The 16,138-nt window shown below is 47.0% G+C and overlaps 1 protein-coding gene across 2 annotated transcripts in view; it reads left to right on the forward strand.

Annotated features, from left to right (window-relative positions):
- The first annotated feature begins 5,640 nt into the window (after positions 1-5,640).
- The window catches only part of LOC111854677 (neuroligin-1-like), a 122,657-nt gene continuing 112,159 nt past the window's right edge, over positions 5,641-16,138 (forward strand). For both annotated transcript variants that reach the window (XM_072704314.1, XM_023832912.2), the window contains exon 1: positions 5,641-6,396. In XM_072704314.1, the coding sequence (XP_072560415.1) occupies positions 5,946-6,396 (451 nt within the window). In that variant the 5' untranslated portion in view covers positions 5,641-5,945. The remainder of the gene's footprint in view (positions 6,397-16,138) is intronic.

The following is a 16,138-nucleotide window of genomic DNA, read 5'->3' on the forward strand; positions in this document are numbered from 1 at the left end:
TGATTTTACACGGCCACAGAGAGGGGGCGCCAAAGCTAATTTATGATGCCGTTCTCTTGGCTGGCTGCGGGCGTCTCACAGAAGTCGGCCTCCTTTCCTGTGGCGTAGACGCCGTGCCAACTAAGCGTATTGACCAAAATAGTCTCAAGACAGAACAGAGCCAAAAAAATGATGTCTGACCCCCTGTATCCCGGCCTCTCCCTTTTCCGGCGTCTTCCATCTCGGCGAAGGCAGAGAATAAGAGCCCTGAGCCCAAGGACAAACCATCTCTTAACAGCTACTGCCCCCAGGCCATCGGCCTTCTGAATAAGGACCCATGAGAAACTGTTTCATAATGTAAGCAGCCACTGCACAAACTTCGTACCCTGATGGACTGGTTTGCACAATTCATTTATTTATTTGATCACATGTTTGCCTCATCATTGCATATCTCATATATATATATATGTGTGTGTATATATAATTTTTTTTTTTGCCTCATTCTATTTACTGTCTTTGTACTTGTATACACAGATTTTTAGTTGTATGTTTAATTTGCTTAAGTCGTGATGCCCCCTGAACCAAAAGAAATGCCTTGTACTTCTATATACTTGCCGAATAAAGGATCCTGATTCTGATTCGGAATCTGACAAAGACCTTGTCTGTAAATTTCCCCCCAAGCCTCCGGAATGAGCTCAGGGTGGCCTAAGTCTGCTTTTAGGTAAACTTTATAATCCTGTGATGCTTTGTCTGTTGACTACATTTATTCTGTTTTTGCATTTCTGTCTGGTTGTGTTTCCCAGGTTCAGCCTGTTTTGAATTGTTAGGACTTTGGTATGAGTTAGTTCCTTATACGTTGTCAGTTTATTTTCCACTCTGTGTAGTTAGTCTGCAGGCTTTTTTGTGTGGGAGCTCAACTTGAGATTTGGCGAATCACCAGCTCTAAGTGTGTGTGTGCGTGTGTCTGTGTGTTTGTGCGTCTGTGTGTGGTCATGTGTATGTTGCATTGTGGGGACCTAATGTAATAAATGACATTTTTTCAGTCTCACTAGGGGACACTCAGTTTTATGTAAATCTATGACTTCAATCAAAAAACTAAAAATGCCAAAAGTCTTGTATTTTGTTTGGATACTTATGGTCAAAGTTCGGGCTGGGTAGGTCGTCATTGTTGGGATTAGGGCTTTTCCCATAGAAATGAATGGGGAGTCCCCACAAAGATATAGATACCTCATATGTGTGTGCCCCCCAACGGCCTGACTTCTCATCCAGGGATTCCCCTGATTTGTTGTTTTGGGGGTCTTTCGGGACCTTGTACTGGCTATGCGGTTACTGAAAACGGACGGACAAATTATCTTTGTGGCCTGTGTTTGTTCTTGTTGTTTTTCTTCTTCTTGTCAGTTTTATTCTTATTTTGATTAGTTGTATAGCATTATAATACTTTAACATATCATGAAAACTTTAACATCAGTCATGTTGTTGCGTAACAAACACTGTCACCAAACGGAGTTAAGGTGTATGTCTTCTGATGGATGCAAGATACCCATGCAGCTGGTTGTTATAACTTCAGATTCAATCATTTTTATGCGAGACTGCAGCTTAGATCCCATCTTGTGTTGATATGACACTTGAACTGCAGAAAAAAAATTCTATATGCTTAGTATCCCGAAGTGGCAGCCTTTAATCTAATGCTGTATAAGCCGGTAGAATCTCAACGCTTCTTCTGTAGGGTAACAGGAAGTACCCATCATTCTGCTGATGTAAGACTCAAACAGCAAATAAAACAGACATTTGCTGACAGACTGCTTGGCATTTTAACGTTTCTGGGAAGACAGGGGTTCTTTTGAGTGATAATAAAAGGAATTAAACTGTTTTGTTTGAATATCGTCCCCGACATCAGGAGCTTAATCTCCGGACGTGTTTGACGGACCTGCTCTTCGGGGTTCATTAGCAGAGCTTCACATAGTCCTGATCCAGTCCACATGGTTGACATATCTCCATCATGGGTCCAGCCACCTGGCTAACGGTGGCCCATCCTGCATGTCTGTTTTCCAGTAACACAGCCCGACCAATAAATAGCCCTCTGTAAGCTGGGGTGGGGGGTGCAGATCTCTACGGGTGGGGGCATCCATTCCAGTTCATTCCAGTGCCCACAGAAAGCCTTCAGATGCTTGCTTAGTTCTATAAAAATGCAGACTTAATGGTTTCATAACAAAAGTCCATTGACGGGCAATGTTTAACATATCTGCATATTATTTTATTTTTATTCAGTGTCTTAATTTTTTTTTTTTGATTAACTCAGTTTTGTTCTTCCCATTTTGCTATTAATTGCAATCGTAGTCACTGGCTCCCAAAGGGATCTTAAATGTTTGGTGTTTTATGTTTTTGCAGAGGTGTTACTAATTAAAAAGCACCCAGCGAGGCTGCTTGTCGATGAACTGTTTAACTCCGAACATCTCTTTTAGAACTACAATTTGGGTTTCAATTTATTACTATTAGATAATAATGTTTTACTTAAAATTACTGGTTGTTTCTAATGTGATATGCATTTTTTGCAGACAAATGAATCAAGTAACGATTTTTAAAATAAACCTAATAAATTTTACTGACTTAAGCAAGTGTCCCAAGAGTTTCTGTGAGCGCTGTCCATCATCCTGGGCTCTCGAAGGCCCCAGCATGCCCCCCCCCCCAACACCCCACCCCAGCGCCTGTTGTAACCCTTCCTAAAACATCACATCTCTCCAAGGTTGTTTTCATTTCTATCCTCTTTTTTTGCGGTTTATTTTTTTTTTCTTTTTCTTAGACAGACCTAAAACCATGTAAAATTAACCGCCGTTACGTTTGCCTCCAATGCTGTGATTAATTTGCTTCAAATCCTCTCATGATATGTTTGCTGAATCTCGAGGGCTCTCAGGGAGAGTGCCATATAAAAATAAGTGGCCTTTTTTATTTGGCGGTTGGAACATTCCGGAAAAGACAGAAACTCCAGCTGCCCATTCGGCCCCTATGGTGGTGAACCCCCCTCCCTCCCCCAGGGTGCCTTTTGATCGCGGTTTATGTAATTTACTGTGCCCCCGCGGAGGAGAGGAGCGAGGCACATAACACTGGCCATGTGCTCCGTTGCCGGCGTTGTATCTGTGCCGGATATGGGGGTCGTCGTGGTCGGGGGGGGCGGGGACTCGCCGGGCATCTTCACCCGAGTAATCGAAGCGTGCTCATCTGCTAACAAGGCACATTGCAAAAAACACTGGGTGACTCTTCGGTCAATCCCGGCGGTGCGATCGCTGTGTTCCGAAGACCCCGCAGTGTCTCAGGAGGAGACGTGTGTTTCCTTCAATGTCTCCCCCATCAGCTTTTTGTTGTCCTTCTGTAAGCTAGCTTACCCATTTACAGACACCCCCCAGCCCCTAAGCCACCCCCCATTGCTGCATCAAAGCCAGACAGTCAGCCAGCCAATTTGAAAGCTAAATATTTGGGAGCCCAATTCAATGTTTACCCACTTTGCAGACATTCCGATGATAAAGATGCAGAATATGTCTCAGTGTGCACTTGCCCCGCCCCCCCACCCTCGTTTGGTTAATCAGTAGAGGAATTTTGCGTGTCAGATCTTTGCTTGGGTGGCTCATAGGGTAACTTTATAGCCTCATGTCTCCACGGTTGGGGGTTGAATCCTACCCCTGCTCTGAGTGAAGTTTGAAGTTTGCATGGTCTTCCTGTGTTGGGCAGCTGGGTGGATTGTGTATCTAAATTGCCCACTGGGCGTGAGTGCCCTGTGATGGACTGGCATCCGGTTGAGGGAGTGCCCAGGCTTGTGCCTTATTTAGCCTGGAATCAGCTCCGGGCTCACCCTGGACCTGTACTGGGTAAGCAGCTGGAACATATGGGACCTTTAAACTGGTTTGTACTATAATATAATACTGGTCATGCTGTCCACGGTGTTTGTCTGCCTTGTGAGATAGATAGTTCAGGTCCAGAGAGTTAAAGTCCAGACCAAGGATTCAACCAACCTATTGAGTGTAAAGAATCACAGTCACTCAGCTGGTTGGTTGAAACAAAATCTTGATCTGGATTTTTACTTTCTGGATCTGTCCGATCCACCTTTTCTTGTGGCCTGTGCTGCCTGGGATACCCCCCCCCCCTCCCCCACACACACACAGCCCCCTTCAGGATAAGTGTTTGAAGATGGATAATTATGATGATTTTGCTTCCAAGGGAACGTAGGAAATTCTAGGATAGTTGGTCTTGTTCCCATGTGGAGATCCATATAAGCTCAACAGGGTGACAGAACGCAGGTTATATTTACGCTCTTTGTGGACAAAAGCAGCTGGTTTTCAGGCTCAGGGGGCAGGAAGGTGGCTGGTATCGTTCTCCAGGTTGGATGTATTAGCCACTGTAAGAGGTACTGTATGAATGCTTATAGTATAACCACGAGAAGATGCCATTTTCCCTTTCGTTTGATAACAGCATTACTCCTGTGGGGAGGCAGGAAGTTTTCATAGCTAACGTTTTACAAAGGTTTGCGGTAATCATCTATTAAAAAAGCTGAACTGTTTCAAATGCAGCCGAACGTCTGTGGGTGACTTCAAAGCCGCGGGAATGTCGGACGGAGCGTGTAAAGTGATGCGATCCGTCTCAGCGGTCCAATCGGCTGTTGGCTATTTTTAGCAGCGCTTCAGGAGGGGTAGGGCTCCACGGCACCATTGTGGGAGTCGATTCGCCTGCTGTTGACTCTGTGAAATCTGGTGTCACACCTGCACATTTGCTCCTATTGAACGTTCAGACGATTATCATTACGACACCCTCCGTTGGCCAGGCAGCCCTCGAGATGGGCTGGGATGGACCCAACTTTTAAACCGTTTCTTTTTCGATTCATATGAAAATGGACGTCGAAGTGGGGCGTCGGCGTGAAGGATTAGCTACTGTTACATTTATTCGGAGTGATTGTCCGGCTGTCGCAGGGCGGGGGGGTGTGTGTGGCTGAGCTGCGTTTAATTGATCTCGGGGAATGTTCCTCCGCACCCGGTTGTCTAATCCTGAATTTTCATAGAGTGTCTGAATATAGCACCAGAGACACATTAACATGGTTTGGGGACCCTGGGCTCTTTTATTAAGCAAGCTTAGTCAAGGTCCCTTTTTAGGTAATCCTGTGCATTAAAGCACCCCTTCGTAGCATCCAAAAATAAATAAAAAAAACAAAATCATTATTTTAATAATAAAAATCAACCACACTGGAACCGCGAACGGTACTATCGCCCTTGATCTCATTAATGGTGCTCTCATTAAGAACACATACACTGTATAACGAATAAACGAATGTGGTCAACGGCAGCCGGCTCACGACGTACTGTTTTCATCTTCCTGACGGTTTCCGTTCGTCGGAGCTTAATCTGCGGCTCGCTCAGGCTAGCTGAGAGGGGAGGAGGGGGCCAGAGATTAATAAGACGCTCCTTGATATCACCCAGCCTGCCGCCTCGTTATGTGAAGGTGGATTCGGTAGCAAAAGTACGAACGGGGAGCCAGAGGTGACTGATGAGGCGTCGGCCCGATATCGGAGTTGTTGCCATGGTAATGAACTCCTCTATGCCCATATATGGATATATGTATTCTAATTAGTAACTGTGTCGTTCCCCACAGGTCACTCGCACCCGGGGCCAAGCTGGATTTGATTTGTCGGCCGAGGGTCCCCCAGCAAATGGCCGCGCCCCCCGCCCGGCCGGCAAGGAAGCACGACTGTCAATAGGATTCGGCTGATGGATGGCGACAAGTGAGGATGATGCCCCCCCCCGTGCGAGTGAGATCGATGGGCCCCCCCTGCCATGTGCGCGCGCTCTGAGCGGCCTTGCCGGCTCGCGTCTGCCACGCTCCCCGCCCCCCCTCTGAGCGCCCCATCCCGCCTGCGTCTTTAGAGAGCTCGAGTGCCTCGGAGCTGTAGAGGGCCCGTCCGCCGTCACCTGGAGCGCGGTGGGAGGATGCCGGGGCGGAGCCCGCGGCCCGGTGGCCCCGCCTTCTCCCTGTGGGCACTGGGTGTGGCCTTGCAGGCGGCCGCCGTGACGCTGCAGCAGCAGAAGATGGACGACGTCGACCCTGTGGTCACCACGGCCTACGGCAAGGTCCGTGGCTTCAAAAAGGAGCTGGGAAACGACATCCTGGGTCCCGTGGTGCAGTTTCTTGGTGTCCCCTATGCGGCGCCCCCTACTGGTGGCCGCCGCTTCCAGCCCCCGGAGCCGCCCATACCATGGTCGGGCACCCGCAACGCTACCCAGTTTGCCCCGGTGTGCCCTCAGACGGTGCTGGAGGGCAGGCTACCCGACGTCATGCTACCTGTGTGGTTCACCAACGGCCTGGAGGTGGTTTCATCGTTTGTGCAGGACCAGAGCGAGGACTGCCTCTTCCTGAATATATATGTCCCCACTGAGGATGGTGAGTGACTCACGGGGGGCCGGAGGGAGCTGTTAGTGTTTCCCTAATCGTACGACGCCGCAGGATACAGAGCATGCTGCGTGCATGTTCTCCGTGCATGCCCCCCCGCTTCTTTGTGTGCGTGTGCGTGTGCGTTGCGCGTCTGTGTATGTGTCCCCCTGCTTACTGCGCCCAGTCTGTCCTGTGTGACGTGTCCCCGTCGCCTCGTCTGCATATGTGTGTGTAGGCGTGACGAGTGTGTCCCTGAGCCGGGCTGAATCCGTGACGATGACGGCCACCAGTAATGACATTAGATGGAGTGACGGAGCGCCTCTGTCCTCTTCTGTGTTCGTTTAGCCTGCGACCGTGTTGTTGAATGCTGTAGTGTGTCACGGGCGCCCATGTTATTCTTTAGTCTTCTATTCATTTTGCAGTAAAACGAATTACCAAGGAATGTGCCAGAAAACCGGGAAAGAAAATATGTAGGAAAGGAGGTATGTATCTGCTGGGCGAACGAAACACGCAAAGCTGTGTGCCGCGGAGAGAGAGAGAGAGAGAGGGCAGGGGCGGCCCATTTTCCACACCTCTACGAAGGCCCTCGGGTTTGGGGGGAGGCTGGACTCTGAGCGTCTGACGGAGGGATTGAAAGCCGGCAGGTGGGGCCCAGTCAGATTTTATTTGGGGTTAGCCGCCTGATCCTTCCTTAGTGGTCAGGTTTTTACAGCGTAAATTGGCCCGGAACTTGAAGCAGAATGTGAGATGGTCACTGGAGTATGACTATTACTCTGTTTTGGGGCGATTAAGGCCACACCGGGGTGTTTTCTGCCCAATAAAAGATACTGCTGCACTAAAAATTACATTTTTTTCAATGAGAAGTAACAGATCCTTATTCTCGTTATTTCAGAAACAGTCCTATTCTAAACGGCTTATGTTCTGCACACTAGTATCTATAGATAGTATGGGGCTTGGTTGTGTGTAAAACTGCAAAGAAAAATACTTGCTTTTATAGGTGCCCTAAATGGCTTATTTATTTTAAAGTGTTTTAAAAGAGGGATAAAAATTGAAAGTAGTCCCTAAACAGGTTCAGGCATGTACAGTCACACTAAGGGCCCTGGGCTGGTATTTTTATTACCATTGGTGCAGGTGTGTGTGTGGGGGCGGGGGGGGGGGAGTTGTTAATGAATCTGGATGATTTTTGGTCACTTGCCTGATCCGCCGGTGCGCAGGAAGCGCCCCCTACAGGGCCGAAAGGGTATCTCTGCCCCAACAGGAGGCCCCGCGGCCGGACTCAGGTGACTGTCCCTCACCACCCCCGCCCGTCCTCCGCCTTTTCTGTTCCCTTCATCCTCTGAGGACTCACAGCGGCAGAGAGGCCCTCTTGCTTCCACGGTGTGCCAGTTTTGGTCATGATAAGCAGGAATAATCCTCTGCGTGGATCTGTCATCTTTGAGATAATGAAATGTTTGAACCTTGAGAAGCTGGAGTCTATATGTATTTTAAACATATATTTTATGGAGGTATTTCATAATATTTTCACGCAGAACTTGCAGTTCGTTTGAAGTGAAAAAGTGTTCATTGGGCAGTAATGGAAGCAGATGGACAATCGTAGGCTGATCGCCCCACTCTGGTCATGTGATGTCCTTGGCAGCTTCCTGTGACATCATCGGCGTTGTAATTAGCGGGAGGGGTATTTAAAGCCAGGCACTGTCTGAGATCTTGATGAGGCCGCCTCACCAGTTCAATACAGCCGACAGGGCGGGTGTTTTATTTGTAATTATGGTGTCAGCTTTTCTGGATGGAGGGGTGTGTCAGATGTGCAGGGGGTGTGACATACCCTGGCCGGGGGGGTGGGCTGGAGAGCGCAGCCAGAGCCTCAAACCCTCGGCCTAGATTTTAGCGGCTCTAGAGGGATGGACGTGTAATGTATGCCTCTCGTGGGGGGGATGGGGGGGGGGTGGATAAATAAATATGTCCTCCCCAAATAAATTTCAGAGCTCCTCTGCAGTTGTGTTCCAGTGCCCCTCCGCAGGGACGTGGTCTGGAAGGCGGGAGATGAAACCGCAGTGTGTCTTGGTGGGGGTGTTCAGAAGGGCAGGCTGGGGAGGGGGGGTGGGTTGTCTTGCTGTGGGGGCAGCGGGTACGACTGTGCAGGCTTCCTGAAGACAGATACGCAGCACTGTGTGCTCAGCATCGTGGACCCCCCCCCGGGCAATGGAAATAGCCTGCCAGAGAGATGTGGACGTCACCCCCCACCCCGTGCAGTTTGGGGGGGTGGCACGACTCGGCACAATGCTGTAAGAGGCCTGGTGGCTGGCTGGTGCTATAAGGCGACCCTTTTAGGCCCAGATACATATTGACGTGGCGGCTTTTACATCCAATAATAGTCCTCTAGGGTTACCCATAATGCACGGCTGAAGAGAGCAAACGTATGGTTTGCTGCGTCGGCTGCGGCGTGCTGGCATGCGGCTCCTCCGGACTTCTACGTCCTCGTAAAAGCATTTCTCAGGTGTCCGGTAAGGGTGGCCGTACATTGAGACAACCCCCCCCCCCCCCCCCCAAGTAAAGCTGCTTCTGTCCACACCCATTAATATTGATGTTCCTCTGAGCAGCCTAGATTATTAAAAAAAAAAAAAAAAAAAAAAAAAGAGTTTGGAAAGCTCGCAGTGATAATAAAATTCAGCTCTTTTTCTTTACTCCCTCAGATATATTGCTGTTTGGAACAACAGTCTACAACAGTCTTCCAATAAATAATATATATATATATTTCATTCCTCATCTCTAGTGTTCTAGTGTTCTGAACCATTCCAAGCCAAAACATGTCAGTATTTTCCAGACAGGTGGAAGGACCTTCTGCCTCAGGGCAGGGGGAGTGTGGGTAGGTCTGGAGCTGTATCCCGGAAATTCACTCCGGTGCGGATTGTTAGACTGAGTATTGCAGGACGGCTATTTTCAGGTCATAATGCCGATTTTCAGTGCTCCTTAAACCTGGGCTTGCACAATACTGACCTTCTGAGGCTTCTATATGCTGCCTGTTCTGTGTTTGGGGTCATCATTAAGCTCGAATGCCAGTCTTCCCCCTAAACACGTGGCGTTCTGGGTCAGGAAGCGTCAATCAGGATTCTTCCTGTGTGCGGGTCCATTCTACTTAGCCGTGAAGATGCCAAGCTTCCCTGTCCCATCTGCTGCTCTATGTCGTGATGTTTTCCCCTCCATGCCAGACCGCAGGGATTTTACCTGGAACTCGCCTGTTCTCCTGAGAAGCTTCAAAGCTGATGTTTTTGTAACCATCTCCAAATTTAGCCTCCTAACATCTTCATCTCACAGTTCTGAAGGCAGCGCAGATGTGACATCACAAGGCCTTGCCAAGCGTCTGATACTTCCTCTCTGCACACGTAGTCGCACGCGGCAGGTTTCCAATCAACACCTTTCACCTCGTTTCGATTTTGGAGTGATCTGTCATGAACACTGAAAACACACAGGCCAGGTCACCTACAAAGGAGAGTGATAGTGTCACATCACATGACCTGGCCATCTGACCTAAACACAGTAGGTTTGGTTTTGGGGGAGTTTGACCAGTTTTCTTGCCTTTATAATTATTCTATTTAGTACATACAGTATAAACCTTTCTGTGGGTCAGTGTGTCCATACTTTTGACTGACACTGTAGTAATAACATATCGACATGTAGTTGCTAATATTCTAAGTGTTATTCTGTCATTTCCACTCACCTGCAAACGCTTATCCTGCGTAGAATAACAGGGAGCCTGGAATGTGTCCTATGCGACGCAGGACACAAGTCAAGGCTGCAGCCCGGGCAGGATGCCAGCCCATCGCAGGGCACACAGACACTCCGGGCAATTTAGAGACGCCAATTAGCCTAACTGCATGTCTTTGGTCGGCGGGAGGAAGCCCACGTGACACGGAGAAGCTGCAATCCCCACGTGCGCAGAGGCCAAGTGTGACTCAAACCCCCGACCATGGAGGTTAGAAATTGATGTATTTATGATTTTTGTTTAAACAGAACGGTAATGACCATTCTCAGTCAGTTCCGGAATTAGCTTTCAGAGTCCGAGCGTGACATGCTGTGTCACTGGGAAAATGGCACGAGGTCACTTGTGGGTGTGGCGCGTGTGCGCTGGCCTGTGGTGCCCCCCCCCCCCCCCCCCCCCAGCACTTTCCACTGGCGGATTCCTTTCCCTTCTGCTTCACTTCCTGTCAGCCCCACCCGCTCTCAACCCCTGTGGGTACCGGTGTGACCCACCGAATGGGCTCCGGACCTGAACAAACCAGCCTACTCGCCCGCTGCCAGATGACGCGCCATGCCGCTGCGCGTTCCAGCTGCGCGTTCCAGCTGCGCTTCTCCCGCTGGCAACTGAAAATGCGTAATTCCTAATGCCACTGATTTTGTCCGCGTTAGTTAAACACCGAGCGGCAGACATCAGCTAACAGTGTCGCGGTGGGGAGGCGGGTTCACGAGCCTGTGGGAGTGTATCACAACTTTTATTTTGATGTGGTGATATTAGCCAATAACAGCATGCGATTCAACACAGGACAGCACCCCTCCTGCATTCGTAGGAATATAAGCTTAAATCACATTGGTGCATTCAAACCTATCCTGCTATCTTCAAGGGTATCTTAGATAATGAAAGGGAACAATGAGGAGTCGACTGAAACTCTCAGTCTGCAAAAACATACAGGTTTCACCCCCCCCAGCTTAATTTACACATAATGACCTCGAGAAAAATACACCATCAAAATATTTGCAATAACAGCACCATCCCGCTTGCTTGTAGATTTTTTTATTTCCATTTTTTTCATGTGATCTGCGTAAGAAACGTCCTTCGTCTGGAACGCCAAATGACTTTAATTACAGTTTATGTTAAATGAGAGCCCGCTGGATTGAATAAACCAGCATTCTGCATTTGGACTAATTCCCAGAGAGGCAGGACCGTCTCCCCGCAGCGTGAATGCCAAGCAAGCTACCTGCCGGGAGGCACAAATGACAACGGCGAGACAAAGCGACAAATCGGAGCGGCGCGGCAGCAGGTGCCTCACGTTTGGGAGACGACCCGGGTGCAAATTTCCATATTGCAGGGAGGTTCAGGAAAACGTAGTAATATTCATGAAAGAAGCGCTTCCTGATTGGCCAGTAAATGCCTTAGACCAGGGGTGACCAATCTGATCCGCAAAGGGCCGCTGTGTGTGCGGGTTTTCGCTGCAGCTCCCTAATTATTTTACCAATTAGACGACTGACATCTGAGTTTGAACAGTTGCCCTAAAGTTTACCCCGAAAACCTGCATACACACCGGCCCTCTGCGGATAAGATTGGCCACCGCTGCCTTAGACAGAAAGAACAGGCAGCACATGTCAATGGGAGCACGTTCACCGGCCAATCAGGTAGCGGTTCTCATAAATATTAATGAGTTGGCCAATCATGTAGCACTTCATGAATATTAATTAGATTTTCCAAACCACCCTGCATAAAGACAATTCGCACCCAGGTAGGCATGAGCCGCACCGTCGCGTGGTGATGATGTGCGGGGCTCCGCTCTGTTTACTGTAACTACGCCGTTTCCCGCCGCTTCTCAATCGTTAGGCTCCATACCCACATGCCGGCTATCAGTGTTGGAGAGAATACTTTCGATATGTAACCTGTTATGCTGGAATACTAGTTACCCTGGAAAAATTGTAATAAGTAAATTAACGATTTTGATTACTTCATCAAAGTAATGTAACATTACATTTAGTTATTTTTGATTACTTTTCTAAGAAATATATTAAACTTAAATAAAGCTGAAAAGGTCCAATGGCTTTGCTGACCCTCCTTGTCTGGAAATATACAAAAACATTTCTGCACGGCAACAAGATGCAAAACAACAAAATGAATGTTATATTCTACATATATTCTACATATATTCTACATATAGGCTTTTTAACAAAAAGAATACATTCAGATTTAAATACCAACATATTGATTAGTATCTGTATTATAATTGCATACTTTTTCTTAGTAATTGTAACAGATTGCAATTACATTTATTTTGTAATTTAATTACGTAATGCTATTACATGTGTCTGGTTACCCCCCAGCACCACCAGCCGGCCGGACGGACGCTGCTTATCTCTGGCTGACATCCACGCTCTGAGCTACGGCGCAAGTTGGCTCTGGCGGATAGTACCAGTCAGAAGTTTGGACACACCTACCCATATAATGGCTTATTTGCACTATTCTCTACATTTTAGAATAATTATAAAGACATTACAATTCTAAAATGACATATGGAATTATGCACCAACCAAAACTTAATTGCTGATGGGAGGGGCAGTCCCGTTGGCTAGGACTCGGAAGGTTGCTGGTTCATATTCCATGTTCGGCACAGTGGTCCCACCATTGGGCCTTTGAACAAGGCCCTTAACCCCAGTTGCTCCACAGACTGGCTGATCCTACAGTCTCCTCTACTCCAGTTCCATGAGGTGGCCTCCTGGGATGCTCTTCCAGCTGTCCTGAAGGAGGTCCCACAAATGCTGAGCCCTCATTGGCCGCTTTTCCGTCACTCTCTGGTCAAGCTCCTCCAAAACCATTTATACTGTGTTTAGGTCAGGTGGCCAAGTCACTAGAGACTATCGCTCTAGTCTATAGGCGACTTGGCGTGTCCAAACTTTTGACTGTTAAGTCCAGCCATGGATGTTTGAGGTATGGGAGAAAACAGCGGCAGTGATTGGTGTTGATTTCAGCCAATATAAAATCTCACACATTTGTTTATGATGTCGTGCCGTTTATACAACTCAGTATGTCGCGTCCTCGAATCGGTAGATGCCGGGTGTCACGCGGACGTCCATCGGTGGCGGATGAACCGTGAATTACCGACGCCTCAGTTCACCAGCTTCCTGCCATTGACCACATTTAATTATCAGCAGGGAGGTAAAGCCCTTAATTAGTTTAAGTGATCTTTCGAAGCATGACAAATTGGAATTGAAGACTTCTGCTGGTAAAGGGATGTACCCCTGGCGTTCCGGCCCCCTCCCCCCCGGTATGCCATACGCGACCCGGCCCTGGAAAATCGATGGGCTTCCTCGATGCCGAAGCCATAGCAGTGAGCACCGGCGTGACTCGAACATGACGAGTACCGTCGATAACTCATCACTTCTACCATGCCCACGGGGCCTGTCTGTGATGATCGCGACGTGGAGCTGGCTAGCGCAGAGTCTGTATCTGGTTATAGGGTTTGCTCTGACATGAATATATTCATTATACGATTTAGCGTGAGACGTGTTCGCTCATTATTGAAATGAGTAAATGCTTTGTCAGCTGACGGGTTGTAGGGTATACTTTGGTTTGTATTAATGTTTTAGAATGGAATAGTGATGTTTCATTGATCCTTGTGGGTAAATTGTCTTTTCTCGCCTATCTCATCATGCTCCCCATGAGAAAAACAGACATGTATAGAGGTGAGAGCAAGTTTAGGGGGTGGGGTCACAGCATGCAGCCCCCCCCCCCCCCCCCCCCCCCAGGCAGTCAGGAGCAATCGAGGTGCCTTGCTCAGGGGCCAAACAGTTGCATCGGCTTGCCGATGCTGGGATTCAACCCGACAACCTTATGGTCACCTGCTGAGACACAGACTACCACACACCTGCCTCTGATGGAGCTATCAATTAAAAAAGGAGCTTAAAATAAAGTGTGAAGCTTAATGAATGAATCTCGCACCAGCCTCACTAAGCTACTGTACGAGGATTGGGGGAGTTCAGACAGATACAGAGAACCCCCTCCCCATCATTTCCCCTTTAAGATTTTACAAGGCTTCTGTTGATTAAAGTCCTTTCTGTAATTTTAATGGGCAAGAACAAGTTCTTTCCTTAAATATTGCAAAAATTTAGGCCAAGACCTCAAACAGGCGCTGAATTTAGCAATGTAAGATTTAAACTGGGCCACTGTTTAATGAAAAGGATATTATTGTTATTTATGGGTAAATAAATATTTATCGTTCCTTACCCTTTTTTCAAAAATGCGCTTTCGGTTAGTTAGCCAGTCACATTTACAACTGGATGCACGTTGGTCTGGTTTCACACTCTGTTTAATTGCTTAATTGCTTATTAGTTTCTCTCCTGCATTTTATGGTGTACCATAAAAGGAAGGAAGGTTATTCTTTTGCAGAGGGAGTAGGAAACGAGAGGAGAGGGATGTTTATGTTTCCGTTCTCGTGGCCGGCTCGTCGCTTTAGTGCTGTAACACAAGCTTCTGCCCATGTTCAGATAAATTATGCATTTACCTCGTCCGTCCTCGAGTTCCAATTCTGTTTAAACTGTGCAAAGCCTCTGGCGGCTTCGCAGAAATCCCGCAAAAGCTCTCAAATGAGAGGACGCTAGGAGTGTGCTTCTTAAAGCCAGCCGAGGCGGAAGCAGCGAGTAGTGTCTGGGGACGTGCCTGCTGTTCTGTTTACAAGGGCGCAGGCGGATTCATCAGCCCGATAATCCCAAAAATGTCAGAGAGCGAATCTGGAAGTCTTGGTGAATTTAGCATGTCGGGGTGCACTTGGACCCCAAGAGAGAGACTTGTCCTCTTAATTCCCCTTTTTATTGCCCTGGTGTATCTGAAGCCCCAGGTCACACGAGTCACATGTATTAATATGATGTCACATGTTTTTTTGTTTTTTTTTGTTCTAGCTGTACACAGTATGTTTCTGCTGCAGTTCTCCATTGTGGCAATTCATCACCAAGGGCATTACGCAAATAAGCTCATCATCTTGAGTGCCTCCTATTCAGGCCTTCCTAGCTGCTAGGTTTGTTTACATAGTTTCTAGATGAATGCTTATTAATTATGATTTCAGAACTCAAGTGGTAGCCATTGGTTTAAACCATAGTTTCAGTCCTTTGTTTTCCAAACTAATTCAGTTTGGTCATACCATATTCCAACAGTATTGTTTGAGTAAGAGATATTAATTTCATTGTTTGATTTTCTAGGTTTGGAGGACATTACTTACTTGCTAATCTATTTTCGGTAACGCTTTACATTAAGTGCATCTTCATAATGCATTCATTATGCATTCATAGAACATTCAGTGCACCTTTATAATGCATTCATAGAACATTCATAAGTACACCTTAACATTCTAACATCCCTTAACAGCTTTACTATACATTAATAACACACATTACATGATTAAATTATGATATTTGTTATTAATGTATATTACAGCTGTTAAGGGATGTTAGGATGTTAATAATCATGTATGTATACCTTATGAATGTTTTATGAATACTTAATGAATACATTATGAAGGTATACTGAAAGTTTTATGAATGCAATATAAAGCATTAAGAAGGTGCAGTTAATGTAAAGTTTTACCCTATTTTATTCAAATTTTTCTGTGTTGGTGAAGTTGTTTTGTAAATTTTCTGTGGGAGTATCTTCATAGCACACATTCTGCCCACTACCTGAAAGGGATTTGTCTCCTCCGTAGGGTTTGTTAAACAAAGGTTAAACAAACAGGCAAACCTTCACACTAATTCCGCAGATTAAACACATACAGTAGGTGATGTTTGCAAACAAAAAATACTCACACCGTTCTTAAATACGATTCGCTAGACCTCAAGTTTGTTTCAGTGTTTGATACTCATTTAAAAGTTAAAACAGCAGTATACAAATGCTCATAAAATCTCACAAAATCAACTAACGTTTACCTTTAGTCATATTTATTTCTGTTGCTTTAAAAATCCACTGCTGGTGTAGTGTAGTGTTACTCCCCAACACCAGTGCAGTGTAGTG

Source organism: Paramormyrops kingsleyae, chromosome 21 (assembly GCF_048594095.1).
Source record: "Paramormyrops kingsleyae isolate MSU_618 chromosome 21, PKINGS_0.4, whole genome shotgun sequence".
Classification (NCBI taxonomy): domain Eukaryota; kingdom Metazoa; phylum Chordata; class Actinopteri; order Osteoglossiformes; family Mormyridae; genus Paramormyrops; species Paramormyrops kingsleyae.